Source organism: Scardinius erythrophthalmus (assembly GCF_964197995.2).
Source record: "Scardinius erythrophthalmus genome assembly, chromosome: 14".
Classification (NCBI taxonomy): Eukaryota; Metazoa; Chordata; class Actinopteri; order Cypriniformes; family Leuciscidae; genus Scardinius; species Scardinius erythrophthalmus.
In genome coordinates, this window is record NC_138234.1 from 25294567 (window position 1) to 25321641 (window position 27075).

General features: G+C 37.4%; 1 protein-coding gene across 1 annotated transcript in view; it reads right to left on the reverse strand.

The window, feature by feature from the left end:
• Positions 1 to 20778, reverse strand: part of nek7 (NIMA-related kinase 7) — a 64223-nt gene extending 43445 nt beyond the window's left edge. The window contains exons 1-2 of the mRNA XM_081384516.1: positions 20469 to 20778; positions 101 to 180 (exon numbers count right to left, since the gene is read on the reverse strand). Coding sequence (XP_081240642.1) covers positions 101 to 154 — 54 coding nt within the window. The 5' untranslated portion in view covers positions 155 to 180; positions 20469 to 20778. The remainder of the gene's footprint in view (positions 1 to 100; positions 181 to 20468) is intronic.
• Positions 20779 to 27075: the final 6297 nt, after the last annotated feature.

The window sequence follows — 27075 nt, forward strand, 5'->3', positions numbered from 1 at the left end:
AACTCAAGTGTCTTTTTAGAACTGCTATATAATGAGATTACAAAAGAAAGTTTGGCTAGACTGTATGTGTTTGTGTGTTTATGTGTGAGAGAACACAAACCTGTGGCTGAAACACTGGCACCGGCGGCTGCTGGCCTTGTGATTGGGCGTCCATCGTGACAGCAGCAGTCCCTTACACCCCTGTGAAGAAACAAACAAACTAAATAAGATGCATCAACCATTCCCGGCACGCTGGCCTTGTGATTGGGCGTCCATCGTGACAGCAGCAGTCCCTTACACCCCTGTGAAGAAACAAACAAACTAAATAAGATGCATCAACCATTCCCGGCACGGCTACAGGAACAAACCCTCCCTCCGTGTAATAATCTCCAGTGAAGGTGGACGTGTGAATCTGGTAATAGAATTAGGGTCAGGAGAAGCGCTCCTGACAATCACGAGCTTCCGCGGGAACGGCTGGCCTGCGTCACCTCGCACGAGGAACTCGATCCGACGAGAACACAACACCCATTGTGTTAATGAGACCTGTCAAAGAGCCACGCCACTGGAGACCATTCAAACTGAATTGCAAATATCAATTGTTAAATCAAATGTTAAAACTTAAAGCCAATTCGTCGAGTGCCAGAGGAAATTATTGCAAAAAAATAAAGATGCAAAAATATTCTTTGAATGGGTGTAACCAAATACAGTGGTCACAATACTATAGACCCACAATTACAGTTTAAAACGAGAATATGCACTAGGTACAAGACGAGGTCCACTTCTGAAACTCAATATTATTATCAGTTACATGATCTATAAATCCTTTAATTAGTATACTGATAAATAATAATGTGACTTATTCTGTATTCTTCTGAAATCATAATTTCCAGTAGATTAAGTGGAGCTTGGCGTTTTTGCACAGGGAACACACGAATAATCAAAATAACCACATTAAAAAAGATCTAAATTATTAATCACAGACTAAATGTTGTAATTATTAGAAGTTTAAACTAAATTATCCAATTAAGTAAACTTTCCTGAAACGCAAGTAAAAGACGCAATATACGTTTGCCCATGCCATTGGATTCCATCGTTGGGCCATTTTTAAAATTGTTTTACATTACAAAACCAAAATATATTTGGTTTTAAATTCTTCTTTTTTACATTTTGTTTAGAGTTAAAACCCCAAGTCTTTATTTTGGTGTGAAAACTGAAGGTAGACCTTCAAATTCAGTGTGTAGGCTGGCAACAGTTTTAATCCTGCCCATTAAAATGTTTGAAATGTGAGCGTAAAAATGTAGTTAACCTTGTCCACTTATCTTTTTCAACTCACATTATAAGCAGACCACACTGTGACCCACACTTGATGCACATTCAGAGATTAGTTGTTTAACCTTTATTATCGACATTTACCAATAACTGTTTCCATGTAGTTCAAATCAGCCCGCTTTGAAGACATTTTCCTGTTATCACTGTAAAGCTGCAACAATCTGTATTGTGTAAAGCGCTATATAAATAAAGGTTGACTTAACTAAGTTAGCTAATTAACAGCAATTTGTTTTAAAATATTTTGGTGGTCTAAGTATTGAGCAAAATGTGTTACTTTAATTTTGGAATAAATTCTATTTTAATTCAGAAACCGTGTACATGTTATTTGGAATCATTAAATAATATCTGTCATCCTGATCTCAAGATATCCGTTTTAGGACATTATAAAAAAAACATACAGGTTAACCACAAATGTCAACCCAAAGATTGCTTCATTATTTTTACACACAAAACCCAAACCTTCAGTAACGACCTCCCATTAAGAACCTAATATCTGCTTGTTGAGTCTACAGCTCCTCGAAAGCCTTAACAGTAATGTGGGCACAATAAAGCGTATATGCAAGTAAGAAACAGTGAAGACGAGTTGTCTTCGCAGAGCCGACGATGAGAAGGAATAAATTAGGCCTGAGCTCTTGTCGGTGACAGAGAGCAAATACAAAAGATGGCTGCGTGCTTTTCTTTACATCAAGCCGGGAGATGGGCCTGTGCGTGCAGCAGCCATCAAAATTTTTAATGATTGCTCGGTTGTCACTTCACTGCGGCGTGCAGCTCGGGTGAGCTCGCCGTGTCCTCACTGTACTGAAGGAATATGAGCGAGGGGTTACACACACAAAAAAAAGAAACACTCCTTTCATAGAAAGGCCATTTACATGTCGCTCACCGCGGTGAACGTCCGTCTCCGCGCGTTGTCAGGGCTGAGTGGATCGAGGAGCTCGAGCCAATTAAAATACCTCATGCCGGTGAACGGAGAAATGGAGCTGAAGCTGTCACCATGGCAAAATAAAATCAGCCCGGTTTGTTGAAGGTTAATAACACTAATTAAGCACCAACCCCGCGTCTGAGATTTGAGTGGCAGTGCGAGCAGGACAGGGTTTGTTGCCACCGAAGATTTGTTTCTGTTAGCCATTTTTGCAGTTTAGCTAAATTTGTCTCCACATTAAGGATTGTAGAAACTGCTTGCGTGACGCATTTTCTCTGGGGAAGAAACTAGTCATTAAAGCCACACATTTAAACAGCCTCTCTACGAGTATGTAATTAGTATTGGAAGAGTACATTTTTAAATTAATGAAACACACCCGAGCTCCCAAAAAAAGGGTACTTATGTAACACACTCTGACTAAGTTCTTCCTTTACAAAACTTCAAAATGTGCCTAAAGTGAATAATTCTGGGCACCAATTAGCAGTTTGAGACAGTCGTCAATGGACGCTCCTGTTGGCAATGTATTATCTCCCTATTATATATATATATATATTTTTTTTTTTTTTAACTACACTGAACAAAATAACAAACTGCACATTTTAGAGTTGCTTTTTATTGTGGCCAGCCTAAGGCACACCTGTGCAATAATCATGCCGTCTAATCAGCATCTTGTTACCTGTGAGGTGGATGGATAATCTCGGCAAAGGAGAAGTTCTCACTAACACAGATTTAGACAGGTTTGTGAACAATATTTGAGAGAAATAGGCCTTTTGTGTACATAGAAAATGATCTTAGATCTTTGAGTTCAGCTCATGAAAAATGGGGGCAAAAACAGAAGTGTTGCGTTGATAAATTGTTCAGTGTATTTTACGCAATTCCATTGATCAGAATGAAAAATCAAAATCAAAATCAATCACAGGCACAGTTGAGTTTTAAAGTGAACATGAAATGCTGTTTGTAAATGTGACATTTCAGGGGAGGACATAAAGAAAAATAATGTATGATAAAATGAAAATAATTAGATTATAATGCTTTGACAACAAAATTATTTTAAAAGAAAGGACTTAATGTTTTAACTGTTGTATTGATATCACTAAAATTGTTAGAATAATCAATATTAAAATAAAACACTAAAAACTGGATGGATGGATGGAGTTTCATGGCCGATAACCCCCTCTGCAGGTGACAGGTGTATATAATTTTGCCCCTTTGGTAAAGAGTGTGTCTGGCATTTGCCAGTGTCAGCACGGGATGGGTTGCTCTCATTGTTGGTTAGCTCTACTTCAGTTTCAAGCAGTACAGATTGAGGCTGGCAGCAAAGCTTCCCTGATTGACCTATTCCGTGTCAAAATGACTTAAGGGCATCAGCAGTTTCCATCCGCAGCCCTTTGCTAACACCCTCATTAACAGAATCAATTAAAAATGCCACCTGATATCAGCACAAAAGCACCCAAACAAGAATGATTACAGGAGTTGCATGCTCTGGAGATGACTGTATACACACGCACGCAACACATTTCGACAACACCCAACTGTCTAGAGAAACATTCATCTGAGCTTTTTCCACTGGCTATTTACGGTGTCCACGTGGTTTACACAGCTGCATTGCTTGTAAAATTAACATACTGAAAAGAGGCCAACAACTAAGAAGCTATACATAGCTTAGCATGACAAAAAGGGCCATTACATGCTATGATAACAGAAGGCAACCTACTTGAAATACAGGCCTGAGAGCTGACTAACAACGTAAGCGGCAGTTTTGCTGCATAGTCCCATAGAAAGACTTCACACTTTAATCTGTTTCTTCACTCACTCCGTTAAAATTACTAATGCAATTTTTTTCTTGTAACTAATAAAGATAGTTAGAGCTGTGGCTTGGTGGTTAGACGTTCTACACATGGAGACATGGTGCCAGAAATTTAAGTTTGAATCCAACATTGACTATGTTTACATGAGCAATGTTAATGACTTAATCTCAGTAAGATGTTTACATGACACGGGCAAACCTCTTCACTCCAGTTAACATGCAATTTTCATTATTCTGATTATTCACTAAGAAGAGAGGTTACTTTTACCACCATTATACAAATTAACAAGTCAGGTACAGTAGGCATGTTACCAGCCACTGTTTTAATCTACTTACATCAAATGCACATTTCTATGGTCGTATTGGAAGGTTATCCGGTGTTGTGATGAACATCGCAATGCTGCTGTAACTGGGTTAGCCAACGCTGCATCTCTTTCTTTGCGTCTCTGGGTGAAGACATGGACTGCGCAGCAAGTTGTGTTGACAGAGTTTAACGATTCGGAGTAGAAGGAAAACTCCAGAATAATGTCACGGAGTTCATTCATGAAGTTGAGTGAACAACACACAGCATACTTTCGCCTACTGCACATACTCAGGCACAGGAGAAAGTTTAGTTGAACTTGAAGTTGTGACAAATGTATTTCAATTTTACATAATGCAGAACAAATTTTGAAAAAAACAGAAATAGGAAAAAATGGGCCATAAAAATCCAATCCCTTTCATAATTTTACATATTGTTCAATGAAAATAATTCAACAAAAAGGTCAAAAATTAGTTATCTTGCTGGCATTGCAAGTCTAGAAATTATTATAGATTTGATCTAGGCTATACATTTTGCACATTAACATTATTCATTTTTACATTTATGAGCAAGCAACCTTAAAATGTGTTGCTTTATATCAGTTAACTTTTCTAACACTCCTAACCCTGTCCTTAAATGCTAAAAGAGAACAAGCTAGAAGTCTTTATTGTGCGTGGGTGTCCATCAAGAATCAATGCAGCCTTCAGTTATGTGGAAATTATGAGTAATTGGCAATTTTACAAGGCATCAACTCCTGGAGGCTGAAGTGATTTTATATCACATTTCCAATAATTGTGCATGTACGGCATACTTCTTTCTTAGAAGCAGGAAAAGTTAATCAAAGAATAGATTCACCCAGTGTTCCCATGTCCAGAATAATAAAAGTGGACATAACTGAACCCATCGGTAGCCTAGCAAGCACAACAGGGCAACTTAAGTGATCAATTGATGGCAGGCTGCCCTATATGTCCTTTATTCCCTGTTTCTTGGCTACTTTTTCATGCATGAAAAAGAAAGAAAAAAAGGGTGGAGGGTTGGATCAAGGAGTCTGGATGTTAACTGGTTCTGGACCTAAATTAGCCTTTCCTCACAGGTGTTCACGCAGACCAGATCATACGCAGATGAATTCAAAAGTGCATGAAGGAAAGGAAAGCCAACAGTAGAAGAGCATGGTATGAAGAGCACATGAAAGGCCGCTTTGAGCCTGTGAATATAGTAAAAGCAGTGGCCATGATTATAAGAATCCTTTTTATGACAGTGAGGCTGATCATTAATGATGGAATAGTTGGAAATTAAAAAGGACCGACATTTGCACATTTATTCTAATCAGTGCCGAAAAGAAACATGAGCATAGAAGTACAAGTCACCATGGAGAAGCTCAAGACATGTTTGAAGTTTCAGGATCGTCCTGTTGATTTTGCAGCTATTTAACGATGCCATTTATGGATTTTTACTTGTCAAAGAGCACTTTTGATCTACTATCTGACTAAGTGGACAATTAAGATATTTAACACTGTGCAATTAAAGAATAATGTTAATGATTGTGTGTATATATATATATATATATATATACACACACATATATACACTGCAATTGACTAAAGAACTCTTGAATCTTTCATAAGGATTAATCTATATTTAATTTATAATTCATGGAGTGCAGACTGGTAAAGCCTAGCACAGGTAAATATGACATTTATTGTGGGTTTATGTGAGGATTGTTTGAAGTTCACTTAAATTAAATGTTATATTTTTTAAGCCAAATAAAATGTAAAAAAATTGATAGCTTTCAATTACACTGCAATGTTGAATGGCTATAATTGGGGGGAAAAATCATTTTCACGAGACATCAGTAGCTGTATTAGTATCGGTGATACTGGCCTTCATTCATAAAAGATGCCATTAAACAAGTATTTAAAATATACTGTCTTTAAGTTGTCTCTACATTAATTTGGAGATTAACAGTGAAATTATTATAGTAAAATGTTTTAAAAACGTATAAAAATGTAATCAAAGAATATATATATATATATATATATATATATATATATATATATATATATATATATATATATATATATATATATATATATATTTTTTTTTTTTTTTTTTTTTTTTATTAATTATGCAGGATTTAATCAGTGTCAGTATTAATTGACCCTTAAACAAATGCATATGTTGCACCATATGCTCAACACACTGCTGTATTAATGTTCAAATATTACAAAGAATTTCATTAATCTCAATAAACATTCAAGAAGCTTTATGTAAAGCAACAAATGCAGCCTAACTGTATAATATCCTGCAAATCTACAAATGCCGCACCCCACTAGTTCATCTAATGGGCTGTTTTCTTGTACCCTACAACGATTGCATTTCCATAAGGAACCAAGTCTTGTGGTCTTGAGGGAGTCTGGCCCGGCCATCCATATTCCTGCTCGCCGCCTATTTATAGGCCTCCTTTACATTTTTCACTTTCACATTTTATAGGGTAATGATTATTTCTCAGCGGAAGTAAATAGCACAGCACAAATGGCCTCTGCATGTGAGGGCCGGCTTTGATTTATACCCACACACAAAGTAGTGCGCAGGCCTTTGCCTTTAACACCCGACTCTACTTTACGGCAAGTCTCGGAGGAGCACGCTTTTGAGAGCACTACCACTCTGCTTTGGGGTCAGAAACCCGCTACAGTAACGGCGTGCGAGCGTTTGTATCTCTTCCAAGTCGGCCTCCTTCAATCATCGCACACACAAACACTGGATGCGGCGTAGGAGGCTGGAGTGCGTGCAGGTGTAATGATCCACTTCACGTATGCTTGAGTCAAAAGGACGTGGCTCGGAGGAGCTGGCAGGGCAGGAATAGACACGGGCCACCTCGGCCTGCTGCCTTTTGTGTGCGTCTTCTCGAGGGCCAGTTTGATGAATCAGTTCTGGGCTTGGGCTTTTGTGAGTGTGCCGTCAAGCCTGCAGGTGTTTTATAGTGGAGGGTCTGAGAGGGAACAGTTAATTACCCTGCAGGGGCGCGCAGCTCCCCAAACGCTGTTTGATGTGCAGAGCTTGAGCGTGCTGAAGGGAGTCCTAAAGTGATGCAAATAATCCATTAGAGGTAACTTGACTAGCCTGTTGTCTGCGCAAAGATGACCGATTTGAATAACACAGGATGAGGAATAAACATTTTATCTAAATGCACTGAAAACATTCAGACCTCTTATAGTTAATGAGAGGGTTTTAAAGTTTATTGTAATGTTTATTTTATTTTTTTATATCTGTTGTCTACAATGATTTTAGGGCAACATTTTCATTTACATGTAAATTAAAAACAGGTAAACAGTTATATATTCAGTAGGGCCAGCTGGGGGAGAAAACTCGATTCACCTTTTTTACGATTCTAAAACTGATTTTTTTATTCCAGAATCGATATTCAATTGCTTTATTTTTGTCCGTGCTTGTAGATGAGGTTGACAGAAGTTAGCCACTTTCGTTCTAACAGAAGATGAAATGTGTGAGTGTTGAGCGACGTAATATCCCAAGTGGACGCGTGGAAGAGACGTGAGACTGAACGCACTGAAAAGCCCTCGCGCTACTCATATGCTGAGGCAGAGATAAGACAATAAAGCTGCACGATACATCTTTAAAAGACTGTGATCTCGATTCAAACACCCACGCAATCTTTCAATTCATCTGTCTATTAGGCTAAACTTTGACAAAATCGTATCGCAACATTCAAAGCTGTGTTGGCGCTGCCACTGACCCACAGAAAGTTTTCATGAAACAGCTTCACAATCATTTTTTTCAAACTCATAGTATCATTATTTCTGTGATGCAATAGTTAAAATTATCATAGAAGTACTTCAAATATGAACACTGATGTCTACCATAGCAATCAAAATCAGCTTTTGATAGAAGCTTGGTGCTTAAAGGTGCATTGCGCAACATTTCATGTTAAAAATACCCGTTTTTCTAACCCATACATGCTTAAACAATTGCCTGATGGGCTGAATGAGCCCTTCTCTGATCACTGCGATTGCCTCTATAATCCTGTACAGTAAAATAAATAAGAGGGATTCGGGACGGAATTTGAGACTGGGCGTGACGTCATGCGCGTTCACGCTCACCTGGTAATGTCTGGCAGGTTTGTGTATTCGCCGCGTCTATGATTCGCCGCGACGCCGCCATTCTCCGTATCAGCGAAGACAACTCGAGCGACAAACCTTTAGTCAACTTTCGACAAAAGTAAAAGATGGATTCAAAGAGACCGGCTTGAAGTTCATTCCAAACCCCAACGCAAACTCCACGTAAGACAAAGAAAAGAAAACTTTTGTCTAGTGCCACAGGCGTCGGAATAAGACGAGAGTCAAAATCGGGAAGGCTTTCAACAAATGGAGAGATCTCCGGTCTGCACACACTAGGAAGCGCCCGCGCCCTCAGATCACTTGGACGTGGCTGTGTACAAAAGGTAAAAACGATATAAATACTGTTCGTTGGAATCTCCGGTCTGCTCTAGGGCTCAAACGGGATCCTCAGTTGGCTTTTTTCTTGATAAAACGGTAAGATATAACTTAGCCCAGTCTCTAATGTCTGATACGGCAAATCTATGACAACAAATGACGTAAATCTATGAATATTACCTTGAGACATTTCAGTGTACTTTGTTGACCAACTGTGTATTGTATGATTATTATTTTGAGCTTTTACAAACTAATAACTTATATTGTTCATGAACGTGTTTCCATAATAATACAATCATAAGTGGATACAGTAAACACATAAAACAGTTCAACATGGAGATAGATGGAAACAAAAAACGAAGTTTTCTACTACCCCCGTTTTCCCCTCACACATAAGTGTGTAATTTACTCAAAAGCCTTTCCTTTCACATATTTAAAATGACTTGCAGATTTATAACTTTATTACCTCTGAAGACATTATGACTGTAAACAAAAGATTTGTGCGGCTGATGCGCCTTTGGTTATGAACTATTTTTTACAGTCTATGGTTATGAACAGCTCGTGCTCGTGCAAGCGTGCCTGTGGTCCATGAGCGTGCACACCTCTGGTTGCAGTTTCGCTTGTCGCCAGAGGGGGCATAGTTCTGCAAAAACTCAGAGACTTGCGCAATGCACCTTTAAAATAACACATTTATCAATTACATTGTTTCGCCACTAGGTAGCGACAAGTGACTTAAAAAATGTATTTGTTATTGAATCATTTATTCAAGAGAATGTATTATTGTATGATGCTTCTGAAATAAAAGTCAGAAAGATGTGATGATTTGTTTTTGTAAATATGACTCATCTTATACATCATGTACAGTCTGTATAAGTGTATGATTTAACTTTTCCCAATGGTCTAGAGTAAAAAAAAAAAAAATTGCAATATATTGCAATATCGAATCGCAATACTTGTAGAATCGCAATTTTTAAAGAAAAAAAAAGAAAAAAACAATACATATCGTAATCGGCACCCAAGTATCGTGATAGTATCGAATCGGGAGATAGGTGTATCGTCCCAGCCCTAATATTAGGGATGCACTGAAATGAAAAATTCTGGGTCGAAACCGAAAATTCTGGATGTACTTGGCCGAAAACCGAAAACGATAATTACTCATTTTCTATTTTTTGTATAATTGTATTAATAATAGACTTTTTAATTAAATTCAATGATTTTATTGAATCGGAATTTTAAAAAATAAAAGCAAATAAAATAAATTAACCACATTTTAAAAAACAAGTAACACCAAAATTGGAAAAAATATATTAAAATAATATTAAATATCATTCCTGCAGGTCTTGCACTTATAATGAAATCTATCTATCTATAAATACTGCTTACATAAATAAAATATAATTTCATATGTAATATTTCTTGTGTATAACCAACAAACAGCCCGAAATTAAGTGTTAATTTCCCAAGTGTATAAAAAAAATAAAAATAAAAAAATCACTCAACTCAACATTAATAAACCACCTAAATATGAGATTTATCTTGGAGGGAAAGAAAACAACTGCCAAATTTGGAACCACAGAAAGTTTTTTTTTTCTTTCTTCAAAATGCTGATACCAGTTGTCACAGCAATGTTCAATGAGCTCTTAAAAACACTACATTAAATTACCATTCAGTGACACAAACATTAATAAAGTCACTCGACCGAGAAACATAAAATAGATGATATACAGCACTTCTTAACACCAAGACGTTTCACTCTACAATAAACAATGATTATGTCTTTTACATGACAACCTTATATCTGGTCAATCAGGTTGATTTGAATGTGCCAAAGTCAAGAACAGCCCATAGACAAACTCTTCAAACTCACATTACAAAAAAATAATTTGATAGGTCTTTCTTTAAAGATTCAACGAGTTGTCAAGTGAATCAATGTTACTTCCTGATTGACTTCTAAAGAAAGCAGAGCATAAGAGACATTAATCTGATAGATCTCAGCAAGATCGCATGCACCTGCAGGCACTTGTTTTTTTTGTTTTTTTAAGTGTAGTGAAAAACATAATTTGGAAAAAAAAAGAAGCTATTTTCAAAGAAACACAAAAGCTCTGATCTAAAAGGTGATACCAAATGAGATACCTCATTTAGCCCCAGTTCTAAGGAAGCACTGCATGTACTCTTCCCAGAATACACTGCAATTCAGTGGAAAACAAATGCTGATAAGCATACTTATGCAAATATGAAATTATTATTTCACAAAATATTTGTGTGCTATTTCATTAAGTACTACAAATTGATATTACAATTTCAAATTATCAGTTTCAAACAAACAAGAATTATTTTACCCAAAATGTGTGCAAAACAAAATGTTCAATAAATATGTAGCCTACTGTTTTATCTAATATTTGTGTGCAATATTTCATGTGTATATACATGTGTCATATTTCATTTAATAAAAAGTTGATTTAAATTGAGTTAAGTCTATACAAAACTATTTTAACTAAGACATGAAAAAGTATCAAATTCAATCCAAATAATAATTTACTATTTTACCCAATAAACTGTGTGAAATACATGATTTCAATAAATAAATAAAAGTTCAATCTACATAAAAACTAACAATTTTCCCAATACATGCTATATTTTAATCATAAAAATGTCAATTAAAAAAAGCTTAGTCTAAATAAAAATGTGCTACAGTTATCAGCATGTGGCTATGTATTCAGAAGACATCAAGGCTAATGTTTCACAGCCAACAAATGTTTTCTTGCATGATACAACTGCTTGTTATTTGTGGCCTGAAGACCCCTGGCTGTACCCGTGACCCTACGTGCGGCGGATCCCATGTCACGTGGTCTAATGAGGACTAAGCCATGTCACTGACCACAAAGTTCTCCAGCTAACCTCTGACCGCGACGGGATGTGACAACTTCCACTTCGGGCCTAAATTCCTTTTATTTGCCGCAGCCAGAGGTCAAGGCCACCAGCTGCAATCATGCTAACAGAAGCCTACAGTGAATATCCCTCCATCTCTCGCTCCTGGGCCCTTTCTTCTCAGCTAAAAGTTTGACAACGATTTCAGTGGCGTCGCAGCAATCACTGAACGCACGATACATTATTACCGTTATGCTCTGTATCACGCAGAACCAAAACAACAGATGTTGATCATGCTTCATTTCTCTGGAATATTCATGATGCAATAATCGGACGCATATCATAACACGTTTTCTTCTGCGGCCTTTGACAGTTCGTCAACATCACAATTCAGTCGAGGAAAGAAACATTTCGTGTTTTTCTGCAAGGCGTAATGATACATGCCAATTAACTATTTCAACACCTTGGTCATGAAAAGAGATGTGACATTTAAATGTATGATAAAAACCGTGTCAAAATTAGGGATGTGCAAAATAAACATTTAACAATATTTTTGTGTAATAGTTAATTTTATATATATATATATATATATATATATATATATATATATATATATATATATATATATAAAAATCAATCTACATAAAAAGTTTACTATTGTAATAAATATTTGGGCAACATACATTTCATTCAATACTACAAAGTATCAATTAAAAAGCTCAGTCCACATAAAAATGTACTGTTCAACACAAGGAATTAGCAAAATTACATGTTTTCAAAATCAATGCTTGGTAGGTCGATTGAACAACTAGTCTACTAAATTGTTTTAAAGGTGCTCTAAGCGATGTTGAGTGACGTCACTTCTTGTTGACGTTCAAAGTATTGTCAAACAAAACGGAGGCTAACTCGACCCTCCCTCCTCCTCATCCCGTCCCCTCCCCCTCCCTTCGGTGCTTCCTGAAACAGTCATGAACCATTTAGAAAAACCAAACTGGATTTACTCGCCTGTCCAGCAAAAACAGAGCCACCTGAATGTCGGATTGGAAGCCCTTCTGCCGGCGGAGTTCTCACCACCTTTTGAACGCTTTTCCGATGTAAATTCGAGACTTTGCGCATTCCTTCTCCTTTTCCCTATTCTTTGTTATTTGGCTATCGAAACGTCATCTTCTTTGGTCGTGTGTCAGCCATATCAAAAAAATAAACATTTTTAACATTAGTTGTTGTCGTTGACTAGGACATCTCTCCTCTAGCTAACTTCATGCTTCTCTCTCCTCCACTCCCCACACCCCCCTTCATGTGCACCCCCAAATCATTCTTGTCAGTTATTGGCTGGAACACTGTTTGTTATGTTTCGTGGTCCAGGCTGGGCCAGTTTGTTTTTATTGCCATTTGTGGAGCCTGGGCTGTCTGCAGAGACCGCATATTTTTTTACAGTGTGTTCAGGGGACAGGCAGCTAGTGGATAGTGAGGAGATGTTTGCTGGATGTGCCAAAAAATGTTTTGGCCTAAAAAACGTGACATCGCTTAGAGCACCTTTCAAGGAAGTCATGTTACAATATATGCCAAATAATATAGATAAAAAAAAAGTCAACCATACTAATCAACTGGTGGCAATTAAAAGCGCAAACGGAGAAAAAAAAACCAAGGTTCAGACATAGTGCCGGAAGGTTGAACGGAAGTTACCAAGGGGCGCTCAGTGGGGCCGTTTATTGATGCTGGCCGTTCATGCAGTGAGGAGCTCACAGAAACCCTGAGAGGTCTCTTCTCCACCCCGTATACCATTAGGGACTTCCCTTTCTATGAATCCCTTCTATGCTTATTCATCAATTGCCCTTCACCCCTTTCATGAAAATACATCTGTAAAACTCAAACCATCACATACCACTATCTACTAGCAGTGCTTCTTTCTCAGAACACAGAGCAGAACTTAAAGAGAATGTCTTTGGTGAATCTTTAATGGGGCGCAAAGGATCTGCCCTTTTCATGAGAGATAAGGGTGCCGGGGAAAAACGCTGTAGTTGTACAAAGATTGTAGGGCTTGCATTGCTCAGTACTGAAGTCTTATGCCCCTTTCTCAGTGATTTTACCAACCCTCTACGCACAGAATTGTAGTAAATTGGCTAGTTCATTTTTTTGTTTACTCGCCAGACTGATATACTGTTATATATATATATATATATATATATATATATATATATATATATATATATATATATATATATATATATATATATATATGATTCCACCAAATCAACTTATCTTGGTAAAATGGAACAGCTTTTAAACATCTGAACGTACACTCTTATGTATGAATGCATTATTGTAATTTTAACTGAACTTAGGACTGGTGATGAAAATAGATCATAGTAATAGATTATAGTTATTATAAAAAGATAATACTACTACTACTAATCACAATATACTAACGCACTAAGGATTGATGACCTGCTGGGTTCATGAATATTAATCACGTTATCAACGTTTGCTCGAACTGATTTACTGAAATCAAAACAGGGAAGGTAAGCGTAAAGATGAGCGATGAGCCAGCCAATGAGATTGACGTTTGGGCATTAGTTAGAAACCGACATGTCTTCTGCTTGTTCTTAAAAGCTGAATAATTCCAAATGAACTTTATTTTGACAGGAAAATAAAACAAAGAATGTTGTTTATATGTAGGCTCTCTCTCTTTGCATGTGTGAGAAACAGCGCCCTCAGCAAAGCGAAGGCGAGTCGGCAGTTAGCATCACACTGGTTCCCTCGACAAAAACCCAAAAGGATTTTCCAATGGCGTTTGGATTATCGCAAAAAAACAAGCTCTGTGATCAACAAAAGTTTATGATACTTGCACGTTTTGTCCAAGATGATTTTCACAGATGACAACAATTCTGAAGCCTAAATGCAGTCCCAAGTAGAAAGCTAAAGGTAGGCTATAAAGTTTAAACGAACTGCACCACGGTTGCCTTTTTCAAGACACATAACAGCTTTAAAAAAAAAAAAAAAAAAAAAAAAAAAAAAAAAAACACACCACAGACCTTATTTCAGCCATTTAATCAAAAACCCATTGACTTTGGGACGATGGAACCGGAAGTGCTAAAATGCTAATTTGCTTCCGCGTTTTGGCCTACAAAGGGATGTCATACCTGCACCACTCTATACTCCAAAACTGAACCTGAATCAAACAGGAGCTTGAGAATCGGGAATCAAATTGGAAAAATCTGTTTTCACATACACAGCCCTACTGACTACAAATAAATCATATAAATATATGGAGGTTTATTAGCTAATAACTGCATTTTAAAAAGCACAAGACAGCACAGCAAATCCATTGACTTAACTGATCAAGTTGGAAATGATTGCTGAATAAATGCTAACTTTTCTTCATAAATCACAATCCAAATTGGTTGCTTAAAAGGAGCCACAGTTCTGCCAAAATGCCAGTCCTTAAAGCTGATCTTGGATCAATAATGTTCATGTTTTAGAAAATAAAATAATTACTTCACATCATTAAGGTCTACCCAAATCCACCAGTAATAGTCTTGTGTTCCTACTGCTGTTGTACTTTTAATGGTCGACGAATGCTCATGACAAATGACAGTTAAAAAAAACACTTTGAATATCATAAGCGTGCATTTAAAAACGCGCTTGGCCTGTTAACAACCAGAGAAAACGCTTGCAACATCAAAACATCAATATCAATGAGATTCCCTGGGATATTTTTGGCCGAAGCCAGAGTGAAAAAAGCATGGCTCAGCGCACGGTTTGACCCAGAGACCTGGAGATAGTAACGTGACAGACTCCTTGTTCAAAGAAACTGGCCTGCTTTCATCTCCGGCTTTTTCCCGAGCCGCACTGGCCCATGCCATCTGCTTTATTCTAATACAGGGCTTAAAGATGCTGTTTTTTTCAAGGCTTCCCAAGTACGATAAACAGCCTTTATGTAGCTCACCCCTGTTTACAGCATGCAGTATGCTGTGCTGTAAAATATTCACTGTTAAACTGTCAACGATGCTGGCCACTCGCCCGGACTTCGCAGTATGGCGGCACTTGCCCTCAGTTTACGCCCCCTCGGCCCCCCACCAATGCCTGCTCGCGTAGAGGCCCGGGAACCGGCCCACTTCTCAAGACCTTCCAGAGCAGTTCAAACGCCCCACAAGCTTCCAGGCTTGGCTTCAGGCACGTGTAAAGTTTTTTTGTTATTCAATGCCCTGCAAAGGCACCGCCAAAAGTTTCCGAGTTCCAACTTGGCATGACTTCTGAAAAACAAAAAAGCGACCACAGCTTCCTCCTGCAGCCCTCGAGCCGGCTGTTTGTTTCCCTGACTGATTGAATGCAGAGAGCAGGGTCCTGTCGCGGAAGATCCCAGAACGAGGGGGTGTTACGTCTCACTCCAGCCACAGACCTCGACAGCCCTTGGGCCGAACAAACTCAGCGGAAAGCTGATGAGTGTTAGTATGCCAGGCTGGCGTGCCCGGCTATTTGCAACACTCGGGTATTGCGTATTAAGAGAGACAGGCTTTCAAAACACACGGCCTCTTGCCTTCTCTCCATGTCATCCTGTGTGAAACATTAACTGTCGTTTGCAGTGAGAAATGCCGATAGCGACCCGTACGAAAAGACCGAGGATGTTCTTTTGGATCACAGTGCATATTTATTACGGTTTTTCTCGTATTTTGTGACAAACGCATGCTGTCAGCGTCTCCATTACTGTGTTTACAGTGGCATATGCATCGTGTAATTAAGCTATGAAAGAGTTCATTTCCTGAGGAAATCTAAAGCAACGAGAGAGGCGAAAAAGGATGACAAATTTCACAAACATTCCTGTCTTGCGAAAAGAACTCAAATTGTGCCTGATCAGCCTAAAATACAAGTCATGATTACTTGCTGATAATGACAATAAAAAAATAATTTATACAAGGACAAATACGAGGGTCAACTAAATGATAAAGTACTCTAAAATATTGCCTAAAAATCAAATGGATATATTCAAATCTCCTCAACTTCAATGGTGATTAAAATCTTAAAATGCTTTTAAAAAAAAAGTCTGTAAATGTCCCATTTAGCATTTGACCAAAATGTGTTTTTCAGCGGCCAATGCAATATCTAGTGTTGAGTGAATGATTTAATGATATATTTAAAAAAAAATTACTTAAAGAAGTCAAGTGAGACTGACATAAAATTGATTAGATTAAATTAATTAAATTTAATTTTTTTTAATACAGAAATTAAATTGAAGATATTTTAAGATTTTTTAATACACATTTTTAAAGGAAGTTAAGACCAATTGGGTAACAATACAAAACTGGCACAAGAAATAGGTCACATTTCTGTAAATCGGCTCACTTTGAGGTTGATATATATAAAACGATTTACTGCCTGGCATATAATAATTCCCCTACTTATACCTACGCCCTAAAAGTACTCTTCTACTGAAGAAAAAGTACACTTTTGAGTGTGTAGCAGAAGATTAGGCAAGTTTTGGGACATTAAAATGTCATAACTGTGTCTTTAACAAAACCCATTATTGGATAGCTCCTGTCACCATAAACTGGCCTGTCAACCTTGTAACTCGTCACAATGGCCTCATTTACACACTCCACATTTTAGTTAATTCAATTTATACAACAATTCTATTCATCTTATTTTCCCATCATATTAGATAATAGCCTACATTTCTCTCAAAAATTCACTTCTATCTAGCCTGGCTAACGTCAGACCTCTTTCTCATTGAGACATGGTCTGGGAACCACGTTCATTTTCTCGTATTTGAGGCGTGATTACGAATGCCCAGAGCTGTTTATTGGGCACTACGAATGTCTATCAAATGCGCCTGTACGTAGCTCATAGCCAATCGTTTCAATTATACCAGATGACGTATGTAGAGCGACAGAAATTCGACGAGGAAGAAGACGATGGCTGAAGAAGACTAAACTACTTAGAACACTATCTAAGGCTGCATCGAAAGGTAACTTCGCGTCTGCTGCCATGTTGGATCCATAGATATAAACAAACTGCTTCGGTGTGTCGCATAGACGTCGTCATCGTATTGCTGCTCCCTCCCCGTTCTGTGATTGGTCCCATCGCTGAGGCGAAAATCTGGTCCATGGTACCCAGGCTGCCTAGCAGCGTTAATAAAATCGTGTTGCGCTCACGGCAGCATGGGGAAACCCAGGCTAACTTCTATCACAAAATAGAAACAGAAGTGTCACTTCTCTCTATGCCAAATATGGAAGCTTGAGTCTCAGACCACTGCAACAATATAAATTCTGTCAATATTAGAAAAAGATGAGATTATAAAATAGTGTAGTCAATTTTGTACAAATTTGAAACATGACGCCGCCCACTTGGGGGAGGAACCCACTAAAAAGTTATTAAGTACCATTTCTTTCTAAACGGTTTCCACATGATGACTTTTGAGTGTTTAAGCTTTCGACAGATCAGATACCTAATATATGACGATTATTTATATATTAAATATTTGATAGGGGAAAAAAAGTAGAGGGACACTGACAGTTAACAGCAGGCGCGCAGATGGCACTGGGGACGGGGGGGACATGACCCCCCCAGATTCATAGTGACCCGATCCGTCCCCCGCCCTCACTATCCCTACGAAACGCGACAAAAATCGGTAAAACAGGGGATTAATCACTGTTTTCGCTATACATTATGTGTATACACTAGGCTATAGCCTACATAAACGTGTTTTTGCAAAACGGATTTAAATCCGATCTTCAATTCCCGCGCTTGGTCCCGCGTCTGTGACTTACTTTCACTTTGATTTGCGATAGTTTGCTTGATGAATATGTTCAGCTTCTCGTCTGCGGCGATGCTGTTCCAGTAGCGTCGCCATATCTGGCTATAACATTACATATAGCCTATAACACGCTCTCACACGTTTATTTTTTAGCATTTTTGGAAGGAGTAAAACTTACATATATGGTTTCAACAACCAGATGCATTTACACTTGTCCAGTTTCGTCTGGAATGCGGCCCAGACCTCCTCCTGAAGTGGTTTGAGCGATCGGATTCAAATCTGTCTCGAATGCGTTTCGGAGGGCATTTACACCTGGTCTTTTCACGATCGGATAGCTATCCCATCACAGAAAACGCATGAAGTGGCCAGGTGTAAACAGCCCCTATTTCTGAGCTGAACCGGTGATTTTCTGAACTGAAAAAAAAATGACTGTATAAATGTCATATAAAGGCGATGAAGAGACAAAAAACAATCACTTCGTTTTTTCAAAAACCAAACAATTAGTATTATTATTATTTGCACATAGGTTCTTTGCTTTTTTGTTCATAATGATAGACTTTGTATGCTGAGATAAGCAAATGTTTAAAAAAAACATACTTTGCTAAAGACATGAAGTTTTGGTGGGTGATTGGCATACTAGTCAAATCCACTGATCTATATAATGTCATTCTATATAGATCAGTGGTCAAATCTGATCATGCATTGCTAGTGGTGATCAGGTAGGCTTTTGTTTACATTTGGTCATTGTTGTTTATCCATGATTTCAAATAACAATCCCCCAATGGCTTTTTAATGCAAATCATTAGCCCAAATTATGCATACTTGAGCACTAGTTAAAGCCCAAATTACGAATATAACAAATTGAGTTTAAATCATTTGCTGACAGCTTGGTCCCCCCCAGTTAAAAAATTCTATCTGCGCCCCTGGTTAACAGGTTAAAATTATTTAATGTTCACTTCATATTTGGCAAAACTGAAAATTGTCATTATTTACCTTCATAATGATAGCTACATCCAGTATGAAATCCTTTCTTCTGTGAAACTCACTTTCATTTTGCATCATCTTATCATACAATGCAAGTTGAAAGGTGCCTCAATCTGTCATTCTAGTATCAGATTTTGTTTTCCACAGAAACATAACATGGGTTTGGAAAGACATGAGGGTGAGTGAATGAATATTTGATATTTGATATAGCAAGCCAAGAAGCACTATATTTCAAAGTTTGCAAAACCACTGTATTTAATATTTTGTGCTGATTCATTGTTCAGCGTCATTCTGACAAACCCTGAATCCACAGTAATTTCACTGGATTTATGAGGTAATACACTGCATGGACTTCTAATTTCTTCTAACAGAGGCCTACTAAAAATATTAGTGACCAATAGACGTGATAATAAACTTGTCCCCTGATTCAATCGTATCATTGTGAACATGAAGAAGGAGGTTCATCATGAACACAAAACAAGTAACTTAACAACGCTTTGCTGTCAACAGCTGGAAAGTGTTGCCAAAGTAAGAAAGTCCTGACACTCACATAAAAAGCATAGTGATGACTTCTCAAGACGAACAGAGCATTAAATACCTTTGCTATTTGGTTTTACGGTTATTTGGCCAATGTCAGAGAAATTAGGAGTGAATTTCTCTCAACATTTCTACTGCATGTGTCACGCTGACAGACGTTAGCTTAGCCACAATGCTCTAACTAACCGTGCCATGTCACTGCTAGAAACACAACCAACACTCTTAAAAACAGCTCCAAACTAACTTTCAAAACAGGGTGAGTGAATGTCTGAGTGGATAGAAAACGTTTTAGTGTTAAATCAAATCATCTGAAAGTTTGTCTCGGGTAAATTACTGCCACAGCAGCGTTAGCCTAGCGCGCTAACTCAAACTAGCCCAAAGTTCGGTCAACTTTTCCTCAGTCTTTTCTGTTATAACGTCGAATAACATTTAGCGCATACACATTGCCTCACCGACTCAAAATGTCATTGTTGAGTGAGAATAAACACGGAAAAGTGACTATCAGTTTTTGAAGTTGACAGGAGGGAATGATGTTTAACTCTTACCAGGAAGTGCCAGCTGAGTTTCACGCGCGATGAACTGGAGCTCGCGCCGATGAGGATGAGGAGGATGAGGAGGATGAGGATGAGGAGTTGGATGGTGTACCAGACTGTCAAGGTCGGGCTCCTGCTGAGTTCCTGCGCGACGCCGCAACACAAACGCGAGCTGTTCGCGCGCGACTATAGAGATGTGTGTTGTGTTCGCGTCAGTGTGTGCGTGTGCGCGCTCCTTAACACGCCATTCCAGACCTGTGAAAGTTACACACACATCCCAGCATGATCGAAAGAGAGGGCGGGGAACTTCACGCAGGCCAATAACTTTAACATTCACAGAGACCAGAGTAATAAGGCTATGCAGAAAGATGCGTTTCTAAGTCTATTCTGCTCTATTCTTCACTGAAGGTTCCCATCACTTCTATTTTGTTCTGTTGTAGCCTACTTCACAATTGTTCTATCTATTATATTCTGAAGGTTTCAGGATTCTGTTTCACGTCACCTCATCTATTCTCTACAATGTCAATTTCACTACATTCCTCTGCGCTTAATCTAATTTGTTTCAGTTCACTAATATTCTGTTCTAGTTCTATTATGTTCCACTTCAATTTTATTCTATATTGCAGTTTTCACCTCACTTCTATTGCAATTCTCTTGTATTTCACCACACTTTTTTTGTTCAGCTCATAATATTCAATTGTTTCACTTTAGTTCTATTCTGTTTCACTGCAATTTTATTCTATAGAGCAAGTTTCACCTCACTTCTAATAGAATGTATTCTCTTGTATGTACATTTCACCAAACTTCTATTTTCTTGTTTGTTTGTTTTTTCAGTTCACTAATATTCTATTCTGCATTTCATCACAATTCTATTTTCAGTGTTGTTCAATGTTACAAGTTTTACCTCACTTCTATGCTATTGTGCTCTATTCTCTGAGAAAGGTTAACGCCACTTCTATTTTATTGTTGCACTTTACCACTGATCTATTATGTATTTTTAAGTTTTACTATTCAGTTTTACATTACCTAAGTTCTATTCTAATCCATTCTCTTGTGTACATTTCACCACACTTCTATTTTATTCTGTTGTGCTTCAGTTCAAAACCTTATTTTCTGTTTCACTTCAGTTCTATTCTGTAAGATGCACTATGTTATTCCATTTTGTTCAGAACTTCAATGTTCTGTATCATGTCACTTTCATGTCACCACATTTCTATTCTAATTGACTTTGGTGAATTCTGTAAATTATGCTTCACTGCTCTTTTATTCTGTTCTGTTTCAATTAACTAATATTCTATTCTATTTTCGTTTTTGTACGTTTCATTTGATGCCTATTCTGCCCTGTTCTTTGTTTCACTTCACTCTGTTATATTTTTTTGCTGTTTCACCTCACTTCTATTCAAGTTTCACTTCACCACTATTTTATGTTGTTTCAGTTGACCTACACATCCATTTTAATCTCCAAACTTCATTTAATTTAATTTTATTCTTTTCAATTTAGATCTGTTCTATTGTTACAAATCTAAGTTTTGTGTTGGAATATAGGTAAGGTTAAATACAAACAGAAACATTTATTATGGCGCTTTTCCACTGCATGGTACGGTACGGCTCGGTTCAGTACGGCTCACTTATGTCGCATTTCCACTGCATGGTACGGTACGGTACGGCTCGCTTCGGCTCGCTTTAAATGGTACCACCTCTGTTGAGGTTCCAAGCGTACCGTACCGATACTAAAATGTGACGTGAAAACACTGCAGATCACTGATTGGTCAGACAGAAATAGCCATTTAAATAGCCAGTAGACAACAGCCAACGCTGTAGCACCTGTTTTAAAAGTATTTGCTTAAAAAAAAAAAAAAAAAAAGAGTATAAACTTCAAAAAAAGAAATGGCTGAATCGTGGTCACTGGACGAGTTGCAGACGTTCCTCTCGTTGGTTGCCGAGAAGCGGATGGGGCAACACGGAATGAAAAATTCGCATTTAATATGATGATGTCTTGGCAGTAGAGACGGCAACTATAACGATCAGTCCCACCCACTTTGAAGCGGTACTAACTGCAGTGGAAAAGCACCCGAGCTAAAGCGAACCGAACCGTGCCATACCGAGTCGAACCACGCAGTGGAAAAGCGAAGCGAGCCGAACCGTTCCGCGCCGTGTCGAACAGTACCGAGCCGTACCATGCAGTGGAAAAGCGCCATTAGAATTCAGATCTTAAAGGGGTGGTTTAATGCCCCTTTCACAAGATGTAAAATAAGTCTCTGATGTCCCCAGAGTGCGCGAAGTTTTAGCTCAAAATACCCCACAGATATTTTTATATAGCATGTTAAAATGGTCACTTTTTGAGGGTGAGCAAAAACGCACCTTTTTTGTGTCTGTCCCTTTAAATGCAAATGAGCTGCTGCTCCCGGCACTGAGGGCGGAGCTTCAAGAGCTGGTGTCCTTTTACCTCACACAGACATGCGCTGAAAATTTCAAAAACTTTTAGCCTTTTATGTTCAAACCAGAGTCAGACAATGCAACAGGACATTTCTGAATGATTAGTTGATGAATTTATATTGCTGATGTATCTTCTAGTGATTAGCATATTCTTTCATGATAATCTATAAATCGTGTTTATGTAAATTCTAGGGTTGGTGATGTCACTTACTCAGGAGGAATGTCATGTAGTCCCAACCAGACGTTTGTTGTAGTCCTTAAAAAGCGATTTCTTTAAAAGCAAATATCTCCCTTTGCTTTGAACTTTGAGCGTCGTAACTTCGCAGATGTTAGCAACATTACACACTAACTAAAGTTAGAAAAGTGAAATCATAATCAACCACCCCTTTAAATACTGACACTGCAGAAACATGATCAAAGAAAGTAGTCTACCCATAATATGATGATTTACCAGTAAATGTGAAGATACGTTTCTATCTCTGATTGATTTTAAATCGTAATTTTGGCCACCCCTGAAATGGCTCGTACCATTAACTTTACCTGAGCTGTTGAATTAAATTATGCTATAAAACAGATTCAGTATTCCTCAATGAAAAAAAAAAAAAAAAAAAAAAAAAAAAAAACAGTGATATGCAAACTCAGAATATTATGCATACTAGCAATAATTAAATATGTTAAATAACACACATACTTTATGTATTTAATCTCACTTTATTAACCAATGCCTTTGCTTCTGACCTTCGCTGATCTAATTTAACCATACAAATAAGCAAAAATTACTTTAGATGAACATCACATCACATTTGTGTTCTTTTTTTTTTTTTTTATTGCTGAAGTAAGAGTGTGTCCTATTCTTCTTCAATCCAGAATGGCAGAACAGCAGAAGGTTTGTGTGAGCTGCGCCCTCTACTGTACAGGTATGAATTCGCATTTCCTTCAGTCTGAGGCTTATTCATTTCACTTTAGGTATGAAAGGGCCTTTACATTTGCCAAATATATATATTTTTTTGTTATTAAAAAACAAACAAGCTAGTCCAGCCCAGGTGAGAAAAAGTAACGCAAAAGTAACGTAACATTACTCTCCATGAAAAGTAACTCAATTAGTTACTTTTTTTAGGGAGTAAGGGAGTAACTCGATATTGTAATGCATTACTTTTAAAAATAATTCTCCTCAACATATACACACACACACACACACACACACACACACACACACACACACACACACACACACACACACACACACACACACACATATATATATTACATATTACATTATCACTAATTTCATTCCTAATTCACTTTTCACTTTTATATATTCTCCTTTATAATTTTATTTTATTTTATTTTATAAATGTCTGGCTCTAAAACAACTAGAGTTTTACCACTGAATGATCATATAATGTCTAATCTTATCAGAAAAACTAATGAACAAACAACATAAACATCATAATTTGTTGTGATTCACGTTACGCTGATTCACGTTAACTTCTGATTCTGATGTGGATAGGCCTGTATTAACTTACCAGTTCCAAGATTTAGTTACAAAACGATAACCACCTCAGCATATCTATAGATTACTTTATATCACTTTATATCACAGTAAAAAATCATATGATCAATAAGTTATGACAACATATGTTTTTACATTGCTTTAACTCATCAAAATAAGTTAAGCAATTTTTTACTTTTTTATGTTATACAAGATCCAACTAATTTAAAAAAAAGTCAGTTTAATGTAATTTAAGTTGAAATGACTTAAACATCCAAGTTAATTGTACTTAAATGTACAGTAATCTTGGTAGTGTCAAAATAATATCAAAAGGAAGGCAAATTTTTGTTTACACCTCACAACATTAACACTCAAACTGCATCAATATAAACAATATCATGTGTTGTCAGCAATAAAATTGCTGCAATAAGCTGAGAGGATACTATACAGTACCATAACATTCAATCAGAGCATTTGAGGGGAGCATTTTCTGTTCCGTATAAGGAAAGTAACAATGTTTTCTCCTACATTTTGACAGTTGATAATCAACAAGTGTTGTGCGCTGCTTTTCTTTCTTTTCTTTTTTTTCCTGTCTTGACACTTCAATAGCAGTTCTGCTAACCTCCTCACAAATACCATATAAGAAAGGTAAAGCACACACTGTGTGTTTTCCCCTCTTCTTGAACAAGCGTTGAAGATTAAAAGAAATGTCTGCGGAAAATCTGTCAATTCTGTTGGCGAATAACGGCAAGCTGGAATTTAATGGCATGAGTTATATTGGGCTCCCTCAACACCCACATTTTGCTCTCAATGAGATCAATGCTGCTTCATGACAGATAGGGACTGTCTTTAGTATCTTCAAATTTCTGGTTTCTGAGGGAATAATTAGATAGATGGATAAGAGGCAGCTCTTGTGACTGCACACAGGAGCTCTGGCTCAACACTGCAGTCTGTTGTCTTGAAATCTGTGTAATAATCAGATTGTGTCGATTGTTCTAAAAGTAGAACGACGGCAGCTCCATAATGTTAACTCTCTCTTTTTTTTTTTTTTTTTTTTTTTTAGATATTTGTTTTGCCAAAATCCTTGTTTGATTTCATATTTTTTTGGAATGTAGATGAGCTTCCTCGTGTCTTTTTTCGGGTCTTGTTTGTCTTTACCCCCAGACAATGAACTTTTTTGGTAGTGCACGAAAGGGTCGCGCTGCAGCGCATAAAAAAAACGCCAGCTTGATTTGATTTATTATTGCAGCCGTCGATAAGAAAGTTACACGATTCAAATATTCATGTCTACCTGCATTTATGTAAACACACGTGAGACTTTTGTCTGTTTCTGTTTGCTTGTGTGTCTGTAGTCATGGAATTTGACAGTTTTGTTTTCTATGTTTTCATGAATATACACATATACATCTATTTGTTTTAATTATTTTTTTTATTGGCACTTGAGGACCATCTTTTAAGCATATGTTTTCTAAATTACAAATTTTTTAAATATAGGCTACAAGCAGAAATTTCCATATTATGTCAATCTCAGTCTTTATATTTCATCATCCTTCATTTAATTACAGTCAAAATGCATTATTTCAGCACTGTGTAATAAAATAAATGTAAATTTACAGTATGCAATGCAATCAATTAAAATAAAGCACTAATACTTTGAATAACATTTAATAATGTCATTTGAATAGATTAACATGTGATCAAAATTATGATCATACATTATTATGAATTGATTCATTTCTGTATGGATATAATTGAAAACCTATTAACTAATTCTAATTAACTGTGATTTAAGAATTATAGCATTTTGGGTGATTGTATGAGTCTGTACTACATGTATGGTTCAATTTTGAAAAATGTTACTAAACGTTTCAGCTTCAGTCATTAGTTGTTGTTTTTTAAAGCTTGTTCGTGGTATGTTCAAGACCTGTAAAAAGATAGATAGATAGATAGATAGATAGATAGACAGACAGACAGACAGACAGACAGACAGACAGACAGATAGATAGATAGATAGATAGACACTTCATTATATATGGGTGTGTGCACCTGTATAAATGTAGCCTACATTTGTACACTTACCCGACCCGCATGTTAGTCATTGACCTCTGAACTTAATGTTCACAAAATTTCAGATGTGTTATCTGCATCAGCTGCTAAGGGTCACAGTCTCTCTCTCTCTCTCTCTCTCTCTCTCTCTCTCTCTCTCTCTCTCTCTCTCTCTGTGTGTGTGTGTGTGTGTGTGTGTGTGTGTGTGTGTGTGTGTGTGTGTGTGTGCACTTGCATGTTTAGTGCAGACATGAGCATGTCCTTTTGACAGAGTAGGAGGCAGTGATATGCATACTTTCCTGGGATAAAAGGTGCTGGTGTGGAACTGCCACTGTATGGTAACACACACACACACACACACACAGGTGCCAGGCTGACTGTACACATCAACTGACACCGGGCTTCTTGCTTTCTCGTCTCAGCAGTGTATATGCAATGTACTTGTCGGTGTGTGTGTGTGTCCCTCTCAGGCTCACTCTACCGTGTCAGTCACAGGAGCACCTGAGTCCACATCACACACATCAGCTGTTTACACACCAAACCACAGATATTCACTAGAGAGACAACATTGAGAATCCCCAGAGGAACATTTTATTGCTCAGAGGTTGCTCTGTATTTTGTATTTTATTGCTCTTTCATGGCTCA